This window comes from Microcebus murinus, chromosome 9, assembly GCF_040939455.1.
Source record: "Microcebus murinus isolate Inina chromosome 9, M.murinus_Inina_mat1.0, whole genome shotgun sequence".
NCBI classification, from domain to species: Eukaryota; Metazoa; Chordata; class Mammalia; order Primates; family Cheirogaleidae; genus Microcebus; species Microcebus murinus.
The window spans coordinates 100,793,187-100,806,878 of record NC_134112.1 but is presented as its reverse complement, the minus strand read 5'-3'; the positions used below and the strand labels follow the sequence as shown (position 1 = coordinate 100,806,878).

Here is a 13,692-nt window from a genome sequence, read left to right as displayed (position 1 = left end):
TATTTTGATAAACATTTCCTAAAAACCAATTGTTAAATACCATCAAATATGATATGCTATGAATAATAAGGATCTGAAAATATTCCACTATCAAAAAATTGAAAGAATGCAAAAAAAAAAAAAACCAAAAAAACCCAAAAACCAGCATGGACCATGTCATCATCACAGAATGTTGAATGTATACACATACATGAACTCACAATTTAAAGTGTTTGTGGTATTCTGAAATATTTGGTGATTTTTACCATTTGAAAGCATGATAAAGGATGATTGAATTAGAACTTGTAGTCAAAAGAAGTTGTATGGGGAAGGCAGGGTGAGATATATCCATATAAGTATAGCACTTAGCACAAGTTTTACATCTGCATAATTGTCAATGATCTCAAAAGCTTTTTGCTGGACTGATACACTGCTTGCATTGGTTCGTACGCTGTTCCATCCTCCTGTCCTGAGAAAGAGCCAATCACAGTAAGCCAAGGAGCCAGGAAGAGGCTGGAGGCAGATAGGTTTGGGGACCTTAAAGTGACTGTCTAGGGGAAGTGTCTGTCTTATTGCCTGGGAAAAGGGAATGAGGATAGAGGTCAAGGTTGTAGGGAATATTTTATTTTATTATTTCTGGGCAGCATTCTGGACCAACGATGGTTCAAAGTGGAAATAATTTTAAAATTCTCCTGATCATAGAATTCATCACTTCTTTTTCATTTCTCTACTTGTTTCAGGTTGTTTTACAGACCAACCTAAAATTTACAGCTGGCCTCAGGTTGCTTTTATAATTCACACAAGCTCAAAGTTCTTGGAATTCAAATGAGAAGAGACACCCCAGCTAGTCATCAGGAAGGCAAGAGAACAGAAGGCAGAAGAGCGAATGCCCCATACTGCTCTTCCCTGTCCACGTCCACTGTCATCCTCCCAGCTACCGGTGATCCAATCCGACAAACCCTGGCCCCTTTGGAACACCAGGCTTTACTTTCTCCATACTTGCCCATGAAAACACATAGAGTATACAAATATTCCACTGCCGGATCTCACAGAAGACCCATGCCCTAGGCTGGCAGAAGAAATTAGCTTTAATTTGGAGATGGAGCAACTGAAGCACAATAATTTTAAATGAGTAGCTGGCTCAGTGGAAATTAAACCCAGAGCTTCTGTGTTCTAACTTAGTATTTAGACTTCTAAATGACATATCTTCTGTTTTCTGTATTTTGAGATCTGTTTATAGGAGCATTTAAATGTAGCTTTGAGACAAGAATAATGAATTTATCAGGCTATAAACATTTGGTGCTCAATAAATGTTTGCAAAATGAGTGAATAAATGACGTTTTAAGGACAAAAAGATTGCATTTATATATTGCAATTCTATATGAATAAGCCAGCTAACTTGTGAGATTTGGACTTTTCTTTACCTACAGTTGTTTCTGAAGTCACCTTCTTACTTGGCTAAAACAACTCCAGTTAAAATATATGATCTGTTACAAGCCATTGATTTTAGAAAGAGAAAGTGGTTCATATTCATGTATTCCATTGCTAAGTGCAGCTGTATGTACCGTGCCCTCCCTTTACTAAACTGACATCCTCACAGGAAATACTGTTAACATTCTGACATTAAAATGAACTTACCCTCAGCAACATTTTGATCCCGTTTTTTTCCTCTCGATTAATATTAGAAAACCATTTCTGCAACTTTAGTATTTTTAAGTGGGTTGAATCAGATTTTCTTAAGGGAGTAATTCTACCAAAGATGATTCTTTAATGCAAAAATGCAGGTACACTCATTTTTTCCAGGTCTTAGTTGGCAAGATATTATTTAATTCAATAATGTGATCATTTATTGAAATATACCATAATCCAACATTCGAGGCCTCCCTTGCACCTGCTGTAGATGTAAAGGGTAGAATCCATTTAACACTAAACCTCAGTAAACTTATTTTAAGAAAAAGGTATTTTTACAACAAAAAGAAATACGAGTATTTCAACAGCAAGTTAAATGTGATTTAGGAGAGAAAAGATGGCAGAGCAGCATTACCACAGGTCTGGGGGCTGGTGGCCTCAAGACAAAGCCATCGTTCCTTCTACCTGGCACCGAGGCTCCTGGGGCCCAGCCGAGTGCTAGCGCAGCTGCCAGTGAGCTGCAGGACTCTGGAAAGCTCATGCATCAACTCTGGTCAAAGGATCAGTGTCTGTAAAACCAGAGAACTGACTAATTTTTTTCAATGATCTCCTCTAATCCTGGATTCTAGGACTTTTGCATTTCTGATTCATGCCAGAGAACCCTGTCATGATGGTTCTGACTTGGAATTTGCAGCAGTTACCATTTCTTACTTTTAAACATAGATTTGGCCTGAGTCGCCTCCTTTGATTTCCCCAGTGAATAACATAAGGAAAGGATCAACACCTTACAGTAGGGGATTTATTTCTTCTAATAATGAGCATGAACACATTGTAAACAATTCTCCTTAAATTAATTTTTAGTACATAACTCCAGTCAATCTTTTTAATAAATATCTTCAACTGTACATGATCCCAACATTTTAATGTCATTTAAATCTTTGAGAAAACAAGTTTTCCCAGTTTATAAAGCAGTGGCATTCATATAACCACATTGGCTCAGTATTGGTTTTGAAGCATAAGCGTCACTTAGTATCATTAGGGTAAGTACAGTCACAGTGCCTAAGCTAATACCTCCTGTGCATGAGCAGATGAGGTGTTTTCTTAAAACTAGATTGAGCAAGTTCTCCTGAAGTATTCTATATGCGTTACTGCAATTGTTCTGTAAATGTGTAAAAGCCTTAGGACTTTATCTTTCAATTATATATGATACGCAACACTTGTTTCCAACACCTGCAGATAAATTTCCCGGACAGAGAAAGAAACTGTGCCTTCATCTTATTAAATTAGTGTGGTTTCAATTTCACATTATCCTTAGTTGCTCAGCCTGTAGTATTACAAGTTTATTGCTTCTTCTTGGCTATACTAAAAGTTGAAACCTAAAGTCATTTTCTGCTTTATTGACTTGCAGGAGGAAAAACCAAAATTATCCTGGTCATTAAAGAGAGTACTTACAATTTTTTTGCCTTCTATTAACACAGTGGAAATATTTGTTTCAACATTCCGCAGAATCACTGTTCCTTTCTGTTCTCGGTAGATGAATTCTGTGTCTACAAGAGAGGAAACAGGAAAGAAATATGAAACATCAAGGAACTCACCTAGGCTTTTGATGAACACTTAAGTAAAATAAATTCACTAGTTCTGGGGAAAAGACAAGCTGCTTTTCACATATGGTGCAATATGCCCAGATCTTCTTGATATAGTCTCACAAAATGCTTCTTCTGAAACTTCTCCTCTGCTCTGCACATTAACATAGAACACACAGGCACACACACACACACACACACACACACAAAATTTTCAGACCATTCTAGAATTTTCTGGAGCTATATACGCAGAGTGGACACAGGGCAGATTAAGATATGAGCTGCCAGAAGGGGTGAGAGACAATTGTTAGTAAGGGGACTGATTTCCTGTATCTGAAACTTCAGAGTAAATCTGTATGTGTAATGTCTACACTCTGTTCTGCAAAACATGCTCCCATTTGGTCCACAAACTCCCCTTGCTGCTCTTAGAGGATCTAGCAGTTTCACTGCCATGAATATCTTTGAATCTACATATTGTATCATCAGTGACTCTGGTCTTTTGTATCTAAACAGCTAAGATTTCAATTATCCCCTAAGAAAATGAACAAGAGCATTTACATTAAATAGTATGCATGTGAACGTACACACATGTACATGTCTTGTGAATGAAAGGGTTAGGGTTCTGAAAGGTAGGATTGCTGTAGAGGAGGGCACAGGGGGAGAAGGAAAACTCTCTTTGCGAGTGAAGGTGGTAACTCCGAGCCAGTTGGATGGGAAGGGCATTGTGCACTGTAATAGCTGATGGCTGAAAAACATTATGCAGACTGGATGAATTCAAAAGCAATTTAATAAAAAGTTCAGTGCTAAAGTTACTAATAGATATTCAGGTGAAATTGCTTTCATTTATTTTCCTGTTACTACTTTCATGTACAAATCAAATGAGTCATTTTTAAGCAAACTCGCCAAGGTACATTTATCTAATGAGCTGTCTTCCGTTAAAAGCAGTCACCATGGGAACCTATTCAATCATTTCAGCAAAGTTGCCCTTATACAACAAATTTTAAAGTTTCTTTTCTGGAAAGCACTTAAGTTTGTTACTAAGTTACTAACAGAGTTGCAAAAAAGGCTACAACTGAATTTGATGACCACCTCACGGCCCTTTATTCACTAGCTGTTGCTCTGAGCGAGTTTCTAAAATCCGAGCCTTACACAGAAGAAGATGTATCACTACGGATCCCTGGGAGTGTTCCTGGCCTCCGCCCCGCCCCACACATTACTAACAGGCCGAAACACGAGAATTTCTTAAGATCATGGAGTACTGTATTTGATGTACAGAAAATATATGCTCAGGCCGGGCGCAGTGGCTCACGCCTGTAATCCTAGCACTCTGGGAGGACGAAGCGGGAGGATTGCTCGAGGTCAGGAGTTCGAAACCAGCCTGAGCAAAAGCAAGACCCCCGTCTCTACTATAAATGGAAAGAAATTAATTGGCCAACTAATATACATAGAAAAAATTAGCCGGGCATGGTGGTGCATGCCTATAGTCCCAGCTACTCGGGAGGCTGAGGCAGGAGGATTGCTTGAGCCCAGGACTTTGAGGTTGCTGTGAGCTAGGCTGACGCCACGGCACTCACTCTAGCCTGGGCAACAAAGTGAGACTCTCTCTCTCTCAAAAAAGAAAATATATGTTCATGTTTAAAGTGAAACCAATGAAACCACAGAGCGGCGGGGAACCTGTGGCCTTGAGGCACATGTGGCCTTCTGGATCCTTGAGTGCAGCCTTTCGAGTGAATCCAAATTTTACAGAACAAATCCCTCTAATAAAGCATTAAATATTTTTCTTGCCCCATTCTTCTTTATGCCCCTCTGAATTTTATCGTTCCATGACTTTTATGCAACAGTTTCATCACATACTTATGTACCCTTAAATAATATGTTGTTTCATTTTGCTTTCGTTTGAACTTAATAAAGTGATTATTTGCTTTAATGTTACTTAGTAATGGACATTGTATTTCTAAGATTAATATAATCCATATTGTGTTGAACTCTTACTTTTCACTGATGTTCACTGTTCAAGTGTATATCACAATGGATATCAGACATTTCTACAACAATGAATCTTCCTTTTGTGGACTTGGTCCACTTTTCCATTTATCTAGGTACTTTCAACAGTTTTTTAGTATTTTTTCCATTGACAAAAACAACACAAAACACAAGCGATCTAGAAATGATTCTATCATAATAAAGACCTAAAAAGCCTGTCTGCCCCTTTGCACATCCTCTACTGCACCCATCGCCCCTGGCAACCGCTGCTCTGTTTTGTACTATACAGGTTTGCTGTTCCAGGAGTTTCTGAAAAATAGAATCACACACTACGCAGTCTTTGTATTTATCTCCTTTTATTTAGCATAATGATTTTGAGATGTATGCATGTTGTCGCATACATTAATGTTTCACTCCTTTATATTGTGAAGTAGTCTATAGCACTGATATACCTCAATACTTTGTACATTCGAATTCATGTATTGATGACTATCTAGACCAGGGGTCCTCAAACTTTTTAAACAGGGGGCCAGATCACTGTCCCTCAGACCATTGGAGGGCCGGACTATAGTTTAAAAAAAACTATGAACAAATTCCTATGCACATTGCACATATCTTATTTTGAAGTAAAAAAAGCAAACGGGCAAAAACACCTGCGTGTGGCCCGCGGGCCGTAGTTTGAGGACGCCTGGTCTAGACTGCTGCCGGGTGCCGGTTATTATGAACAGGGCTGCTATGAACGCTCCTGTTCCAGTCTCTGTGTGGATACATGTTTTCATCTCTCTTGAGTAAGTATCTAGGCATGAAATTGCTAGGTCATAAGACATGTTTATACTTTATGGGAAACTGCCAAACTGGTTTCCATTTTGCATTTCCACCAGCCACTGTACAAGACTCACGTGCACAGCAGTAACTTGACGTCAGCTGGCACTGTCAATATTAACCGTTAGCCACTCCAGCAGGTGTGTGGGACTCACTGAGGTCATGATTTGCATTTTGACGATGACCAGCAATGCTGAACATCTTTTCATGTGATTATTGGTCATTTATAGAGATTTTTTGCAAAGTATCTATTCAAACATTTTGCCCCTTTAAAGTTTTTTCAAGACTTATTATTGAGCCCTTTATAGATTCTGGATTCCAGTCTTTGTTGGATGTGTTTTTTTAAAAACGTTTTCTACCAGTGTATGACTTTCCTTATTATTTTCCCAATTACATTTTTAGAAGAGAAAAAATACTATTAATCTGGATGAAATCCATTTTATTGATATTTTTCTCTTGTGATAACCTGATATTTGTGTCCTGAGAAATCTTTGCCTACCCCAATGTCACAGAGATTTGCTCTCATGTTTCTCCTGGAAGTTTAATAATTTTAGCTCTTTCTTTTAGGTCTATGATCAAATTTTTGTTACTTTTTATGCAGCATATGAGGTAAGCATCAATATTAATTTCTTCCCAGTCACATACCTCACTTGTTATTCCAGTATATTGTTGAAAAGATTATCTTTTTTTTTAAATTAAGAAATTTTTTAATTTCTTCCCAGTCACATACCTCACTTGTTATTCCAGTATATTATTGAGAAGATTATCCTTTTTTTTTGAGTGCCATTGTGTCAGCCTAGCTCACAGCAACCTCAAACTCCTGGGCTCAAGTGATCCTCCTGCCCCAGCCTCCCGAGTAGCTGGGACTACAGGCATGCGCCACCACACCTGGCTAATATTTTCTTTATGTTTTTAGTTGTCCAGCTAATTTCTTTCTATTTTTAGTAGAGACTGGGTCTCGCTCTTTCTTAGGCTAGTCCCGAACGAAAAGATTATCTTTTTCCTACTGAAATACCTTAGCATACTTTTGTCAAAAATCAAGTGCATATGCATGTGTAGATTTCTGTTTCCCAACTTTATATCCCATTCCATTTACCTATAAGTCTATTCTTACGTCAATACCACCTTGTGTTGGTCACAGTGACTCCACAGCAAGTCTTGAAATTAAGTGGTGTAAGGCCTCGAACTTTGTTTTGCTTTTTCAAAATTATACTGGCTAGTCTAGGTCCCTTTTTTTATATATATGAATTTTAAAAACATAAATAAAATGAAATTCAGATCATTTTAAAGTTCACTTTGCAATTTCAGTAGTTTTCATGTACAGACTTTGTATGTCCTTTAATAAACCAATTCCAAAATTTTCTAATGTTTTATGCTATTTTAAATGGTATTGTTGTTTCATTTCATTATTTGTTGGTTTCTAGTATATAAAAGGAAAATTAATTTTGTCTGTTGGTTTTGTGTCAATGCATTTTTCAGTTGTAGTCAACTTTGAAAAATAGATGATCTTGGGGTTTTAACATACATAATGATGTCCTGCAAGTAAGGGCAAACCTACTTCTTCCTTTCAAATCTGTTGACCTTTTATTTCTGTTTGTATGCACCACCACCTTCGTTGCCATGCTAAATAGAAGAGGTGTTAGAGAACATCTTTTCCTAATGTTAGGTGGAAAACATTGAGCCTTTTGGCATTGAGTATGACATTAGCTGTTAATTTTTTAAAAAACAGATAAACTTAATAAGTTTGTGGAAGTTCCCTTTTGTTCCTAGGTTGTTAAGAGTTTTTCCCATGAAAGATTGACTATTCTAAAATTATTTTTCTGCAGCTACTGAAATTATCATATAAGGTTTCGTTTATTAATTTTTTAAAATGAATCACATTCTAGGAGAATTTTGGGTGGGATCTGTGAAAAAGCTTGCCTCGACACCGTTCTTGTCTTTCTGATTTAAAAGCAAACAAAATAATTCAAAATGCAAACAGCAGGCAGAACAATATCTTACACAGAATGAAGAAAATCGCTATACAAAACATTTCTGTCTACTCATTGGGTTGGAAAGAACAGAGAAACAAATGATCAGAGGCTCCTTCACTCTCGCAGGAAAAGTAGTCAGATCGCCTTTGAAAGAGTCGCTCCTTCCCATTTGCCCATTGACATCTGTCAAACCTCAAAATGCCAGTGCCCCGGTGGGCGCGGGGGGCTGTTTCTATCACGGAAGATCTGGCGCATGTAACACACATGCAATGGCAAAAGCAGGCCTGTCCCGTGGCGTGTGGCCGCCTGAGCCCCTCTGCTTTGGGCAGAGCATGAATCTGAACTTGGCTGGCTCAAGGGGGGCTGTCTGTGCCTCCAGAGAGCTCACCCCCAGTGGGTTCCTTTCCCTGGGGTGGACTGTTGGAAGTTTACCAAATGGCATCACCATAATTCACTTCTGTCCTATGATGGGTTCAACCACAGACTCTTTTCCTTCTGACTGTGCCCCGTCCTTACTTTCCAGGCTTCTTAGAGAGAGTCTGGTCAACAAATGAGCTAGAACCAATCAGTGTGAAGCCACGGTGTGACTGGGTTATGAACCATCACACACTAGCCGTTAATTAGTCATCTACGAGGACACGTGACAATGTGAGGGGTGCTTTAATAATGACAGCAGGGCAAGGGATGTCACCTGGATATGGACACTGGTTTATTCTCAAATGCAGCATAGTTCATGTGTGGTTCGCCAATTAATAAGGCTAGCGTTGGCAAAAACAAACTTTCGTATTTACCCACAGTTTTCAAAATTCAAAATCCTATCTTAACTTAATGGATAGAAGTTTCGCTCTAATGTATCTGAAACAAGTGGAAGCTAAACTTGAATTTTCAGGGCTGTAAACTGACTATTATATTCCACACATGCCATTGATAAAGGTTCTAATTTAAGGAGCAATAAACCAACTCTCTCTCAAAAAAACCAAAAAACATAAATTGATCTGCACTGTAATTTAACAAACATACACTAAGGCTCGGTTAATCTTTAGGTCACATTCTTGTAGCCGTCCACAAAATCAATGACTGGCATTTCGGCTCTTCCGCAGTGAAAGACATTGTTTTTGTGAGGAGCGGAGCAGCACTCCTTTTAACAGCACACGTCTTAGCCAAAGGCAACGCGGCAACCTGTGGTCAGCAATGAGGTCGGTGCCGTTGGCCGAAGGGAACGCACAGCTCAATTCACAGCTGCCGGCGGGGGTGGCGAAGGTCATCGCCGCATCTCATTTGTTAGCTCTGCCTTCCCAGCGGAGGCAGCATGGGGTAAATGATGGTGAAAATTGTAACTTGCACTGGAATATCTGTTTACTCCATTAGGGAATAGATTTTTTTTTAAGTGCCCAAGTTCTGTTGGTTTCCCTTTTTCCTGATTTGGTTTGCATTTGCTTTCAGTACACACAACTGCTACGATTTACACGTGTGCGCCGTCATGTTTCAAACAGGAACGGTGCGGCCATCAGCTAGATGCGACTTACAAGGCAGAAAACTTCTTCCTCTACTTCCTACACCATGGAACTACAAAGTAAATTTTCCTCCCACACACACACAAAATATATATCATTTTATGGAACTCAATAACGTCCACGAGATCAACATTAGTAACTCTCACGTGAGCATGCACACGCCCACCTCGCCAGTGCTGAAGCGTGACTTTATGGGCGGGGGACTGGCCTTCCGAACCCTGGCCTGTGTTTGCCCATTCCATTCAACTCATCCGCTAAGCCTGTCTAAAGTGGCTCTCTGTGCAGACTCTATGCCGGGTGCTCCCTCCGCACGTGCAGACTCTATGCCGGGTGCTCCCTCCGCACGTGCAGACTCTATGCCGGGTGCTCCCTCCGCACGTGCAGACTCTATGCCGGGTGCTCCCCTCCGCACGTGCAGAGCAGCTGGACACACCTGCCTTGGCTCAAGGAAACACCTGCCCCGTGTGTCATTCTCCTTTGAAGGGAGAGACCATGTCATGGTATGTTTTGATATGTTTTCATACTGCAAACACGTAATGAATATTTCAAAAGAAAAAAAAAATACTAACAGAGAAAAGACTGGAAGCATGTGAGCGAAACTGGGACATTAGAGAAGAAGAAATTCTGGTGATAAGAACCCACCAAAGACATGTTGCCAGGACAAAAAATAACAAAGTGCCGGAATAAACTACCCACAGAGACACCTGAGTCCTGAGTTCTTTCAGTGACATCACCAATTGCTGTCCAAAACACAGAGAGCATTTTGCAAGTTTGACAATTTGATTTCTGCTTATGCTTCTATTCTATTCTATTCTGTTCTATTCTATTCTATTCTATTCTATTCTATTCTATTCTATTCTATTCTATTCTGGGGTGTATTTAAACCACTAACAAATATATTTTTTAATTTTGTTTTTATTTTTGAATTTCATGCATCTTACATTTCTCATCATAGTCTTAAGTCACTACTACTCAGTGTATTAAATCAAAGGACAGGGTCTTACTCAAGCGAATAAATAATTATTCTTCTCCAAAAAGATTTGCCTGGCTGTTTCTGGCCTCGCAGGAATCAGCCATCGTATTCACAGTGAGTGTCTTTAATGGCTACGGGCCGCATTTTCTGGAATCAGTTTATGCCATAGTTGTTCCTAAGAGACTGTCAACGCCTTCCCTGGGGCTTAGCTCGAGATTGCTCTTCCCCTTTCAGGAGCACACGGTTTTCTCAGTGCCTTCTCACGTTGGCAAGCGCAGACTTACAACACTGCAAGCCCATGCACCTTAGAATGTACACCCGTGTTTCTGTCTGGACCAACAGAAAGCAGAGCTCAGAGCAGGTGTTGAGGCAGCACCTCCAGCCAGGAGGGAAAGCAGGAAAATGCATCGCAGGCATTCAGGTGTGGAGCAGGTTTATGAAATAAGATTAAACAATACTTGTGCCGCAAGACAGCCTGTCCCCAAAAAAGAAGATCTCTGAGACTCAGTCCAGAGTTCACTGGACCATCCCCAGACCTGAGAAAGAGTGACTATTTGTATAGAAAAAGGAGAAAAGAAGATGGAAACGATAGTAGGTTTAACATATATACCACGGATCACATTCGGTAAAATTTACTGAGCACCAGTGATAGCGGTATTTGCACTGCAGAGTTTCAGAGCTGGAAGAGCTGCTGGGGCTCTCTTCACGGGTACAGCTTATTTATTTCACTAATGAAGAAACGCACACTGAGCAACAGTAAGTACCCGGCGTCAGAAATCTAATGCACAGCCAAGGGGTAGAGCCTGCCGCTCCTGCCGCCGTGTCCTCACCTGCTGGCAGGGTCCGGCTGCTGTGGGACACATGTATGTGAGGAACAGATGGAAATTATTCAGCAAGAAATCTCCTCCAATCATGTGGTATTCCAGGGGACGGTGGCCAACTTTCTGAAGTGCCACACCAGAGTCCCCCAAAGCACATTTTATGTCAGACCATTCTAAACGGACTTTGCAAACCATGTAATCTCTCCAGCCACGTCCACATGATACAGCATCAGATCCACAAATAGAAACAACTCGATCTGAATTGAAGAGAGTTTCATTTTATTTGTTCTTTAGTATAAAAAAAAAAGCATGTTTTTTCCCTTTAGGCCTAATTCCTCAGGTTGTCAAAATGGCATTGAAATGAGAGTGCTTCCCTAGGGCATTCTCTGTTTGGGATCGTTTCTGGAAACATTTAGAACTCCTGAGAAATGGCATGGCAGTTCTTCAAAAGATTAATTGTGGAATTACCACATGATCTACTAATTTCACTTCTGGGCATAGACTCAAAAGAGGTGAAGGCAGAGACTCACACGGATATTTGTGCATTTATGTTCGTAGCAGCATCGTTACCTAGACAAGAGGCAGAAGCCATGCAGGTTTCCATTGACACATGAATGACAGACAAAATGTGGTCCATTTATACAATGCAATATTATTCTGCCTTAAAAACAAAGGACATTCTGATACATGCCACGTGGATGAACCCCGAGGACACTATGCCCAGTGAAACGAGCCAGTGACAAAAGGGCAAGTCCTGTCTGATTGTACTCAGATGAAGCACTTAGAGGAGTCAAATTCACGAAGGCAGGAAGTGGAACGGAGGTTGCCAGGGGCTGCGGCGGGGCGGGCGTTAGTGTTTAATGCAGACATCTGGGAAGAGGAAGCGTTCTGGACAGGGATGCCAGTGACAGAGGCACAATAAGGTGACTGTACTCAGGCCACTAAAGTGCATGCTTATGATGGTTCAAGAGGCAAATTTTATGTTCTATATATTTTACAACATGGACACTCTTATAAAAATTTATAAGAAAAATGAGTTTGATTTCAGAGTATGAGAAAAAGAGAGTAGGTCTGAAATTCAGAGTGTATAGCCATGCATTTAACCTTTCTTAATGTCACAGAGCCATTGATGGCTTCGGAAATCATGAGTTTAGGGGGAAAAAAATCAGTATTAAAGACATAACGTACGGCTAATTTAACAAAGATGCATGCATTCAAGTTCGGCGTTTATTGGATCCGTACGCCCTCTCTCCCACGTGCTATTTGGAACTGCTGCTGGTGGCACAAGCCCAGGGCCGTTCCTGGGTGATTCTCCCAGGTCCCAAAGGAAGGAAACTGTCTTTTCGCAGACTCGTGTGGGTGGTGTGCTGACACACGCGGCTCAGCACCATGGACAGCTCCGGGGATCCCTCAAGGGCTGGGGCTGTGCCAATCTCCCTGTGATACCTGGATGTGCATGCTCAGAGCATGATCAGAGCTGCCCCGGAGTTCCTGCCGTGGGTCAGTCAGGACTCACACTCACCGTGAAGGGGGGAAATAGGGCACAACATTGCCATCCAGTCACCCAAAATCTTTTTTTTTCCTCATGATTTGTCCCACACACCAATAAAAGATTAATTGGGGTCATTAAAAAAACCAAATAGGCAGGCAGGCATGAGGGCTTGAGCCTGTAGTCCCAGCTACTCTGAAGGCTGAGGCAGGAGGATCGCCCGAGCCCAGGAGTTGGAGGCTACACTGAGCTATGATTGTGTCACTGCACTCTAGCCTGGGCAACAGAGCAAGATCCCATCTTTAAAACAAACAAACGAACAAAAACTCAACTTTTTAACTCCAAGAGCTTAAGTTTGGGGCAAGTAACCTTTCTGGTAAAGCTCCCTCTGGCCACGTCAGATTGGCCACACCGGGCAATACAGACCGCCAGGGCAGTGGTGGTGGGAATTCTGCACAGAGCAGTAGTCTCAACAAAAGTTCAGTAGCATGGAGTCGAAGACATGGAAAATCATTCTGTTCCTAGCAAAAAGAGTCATAGAAGACACTTAAATAAATTCTGTAAGTGGGTATAATTAGGCAACCCTTCAGGCTGAAGAGAAGGAAGAAGATGACAACAGATGAACCAGTGGTGGGGGAGGGTGTCACACCTAAGAGTACTGAGGGATGCTCTGAAGATATCTGTAATAGAGCACATTGTATTTTTGCTCTCCCTGGTTAGGTACAGTCACTCCAAAGCTGCCAAACTGACGGTGGTTGTTCCTTTCCCACAGGTAAAAGAGTCATCACAAACTCTATAGTCTCACACAACTGCCCCCAGAGTCTGCCTCCCCGAGCCTAGCCTACCGACCGACTTCTCAGTTGAGAAACGGTTTTTGTTCTCACAAAATTAATTACCAATCAAGGGACGAGACTTTGTCCAGTCTG

The 13,692-nt window shown here is 40.9% G+C and overlaps 1 protein-coding gene across 3 annotated transcripts in view; it reads right to left on the bottom strand.

Annotated features, from left to right (window-relative positions):
• Positions 1-13,692, bottom strand: part of DPP6 (dipeptidyl peptidase like 6) — an 827,489-nt gene that overhangs the window by 287,122 nt on the left and 526,675 nt on the right. For all 3 annotated transcript variants that reach the window (XM_076006752.1, XM_012786244.2, XM_012786246.2), the window contains exon 4: positions 3,061-3,155. In XM_076006752.1, coding sequence (XP_075862867.1) covers positions 3,061-3,155 — 95 coding nt within the window. The remainder of the gene's footprint in view (positions 1-3,060; positions 3,156-13,692) is intronic.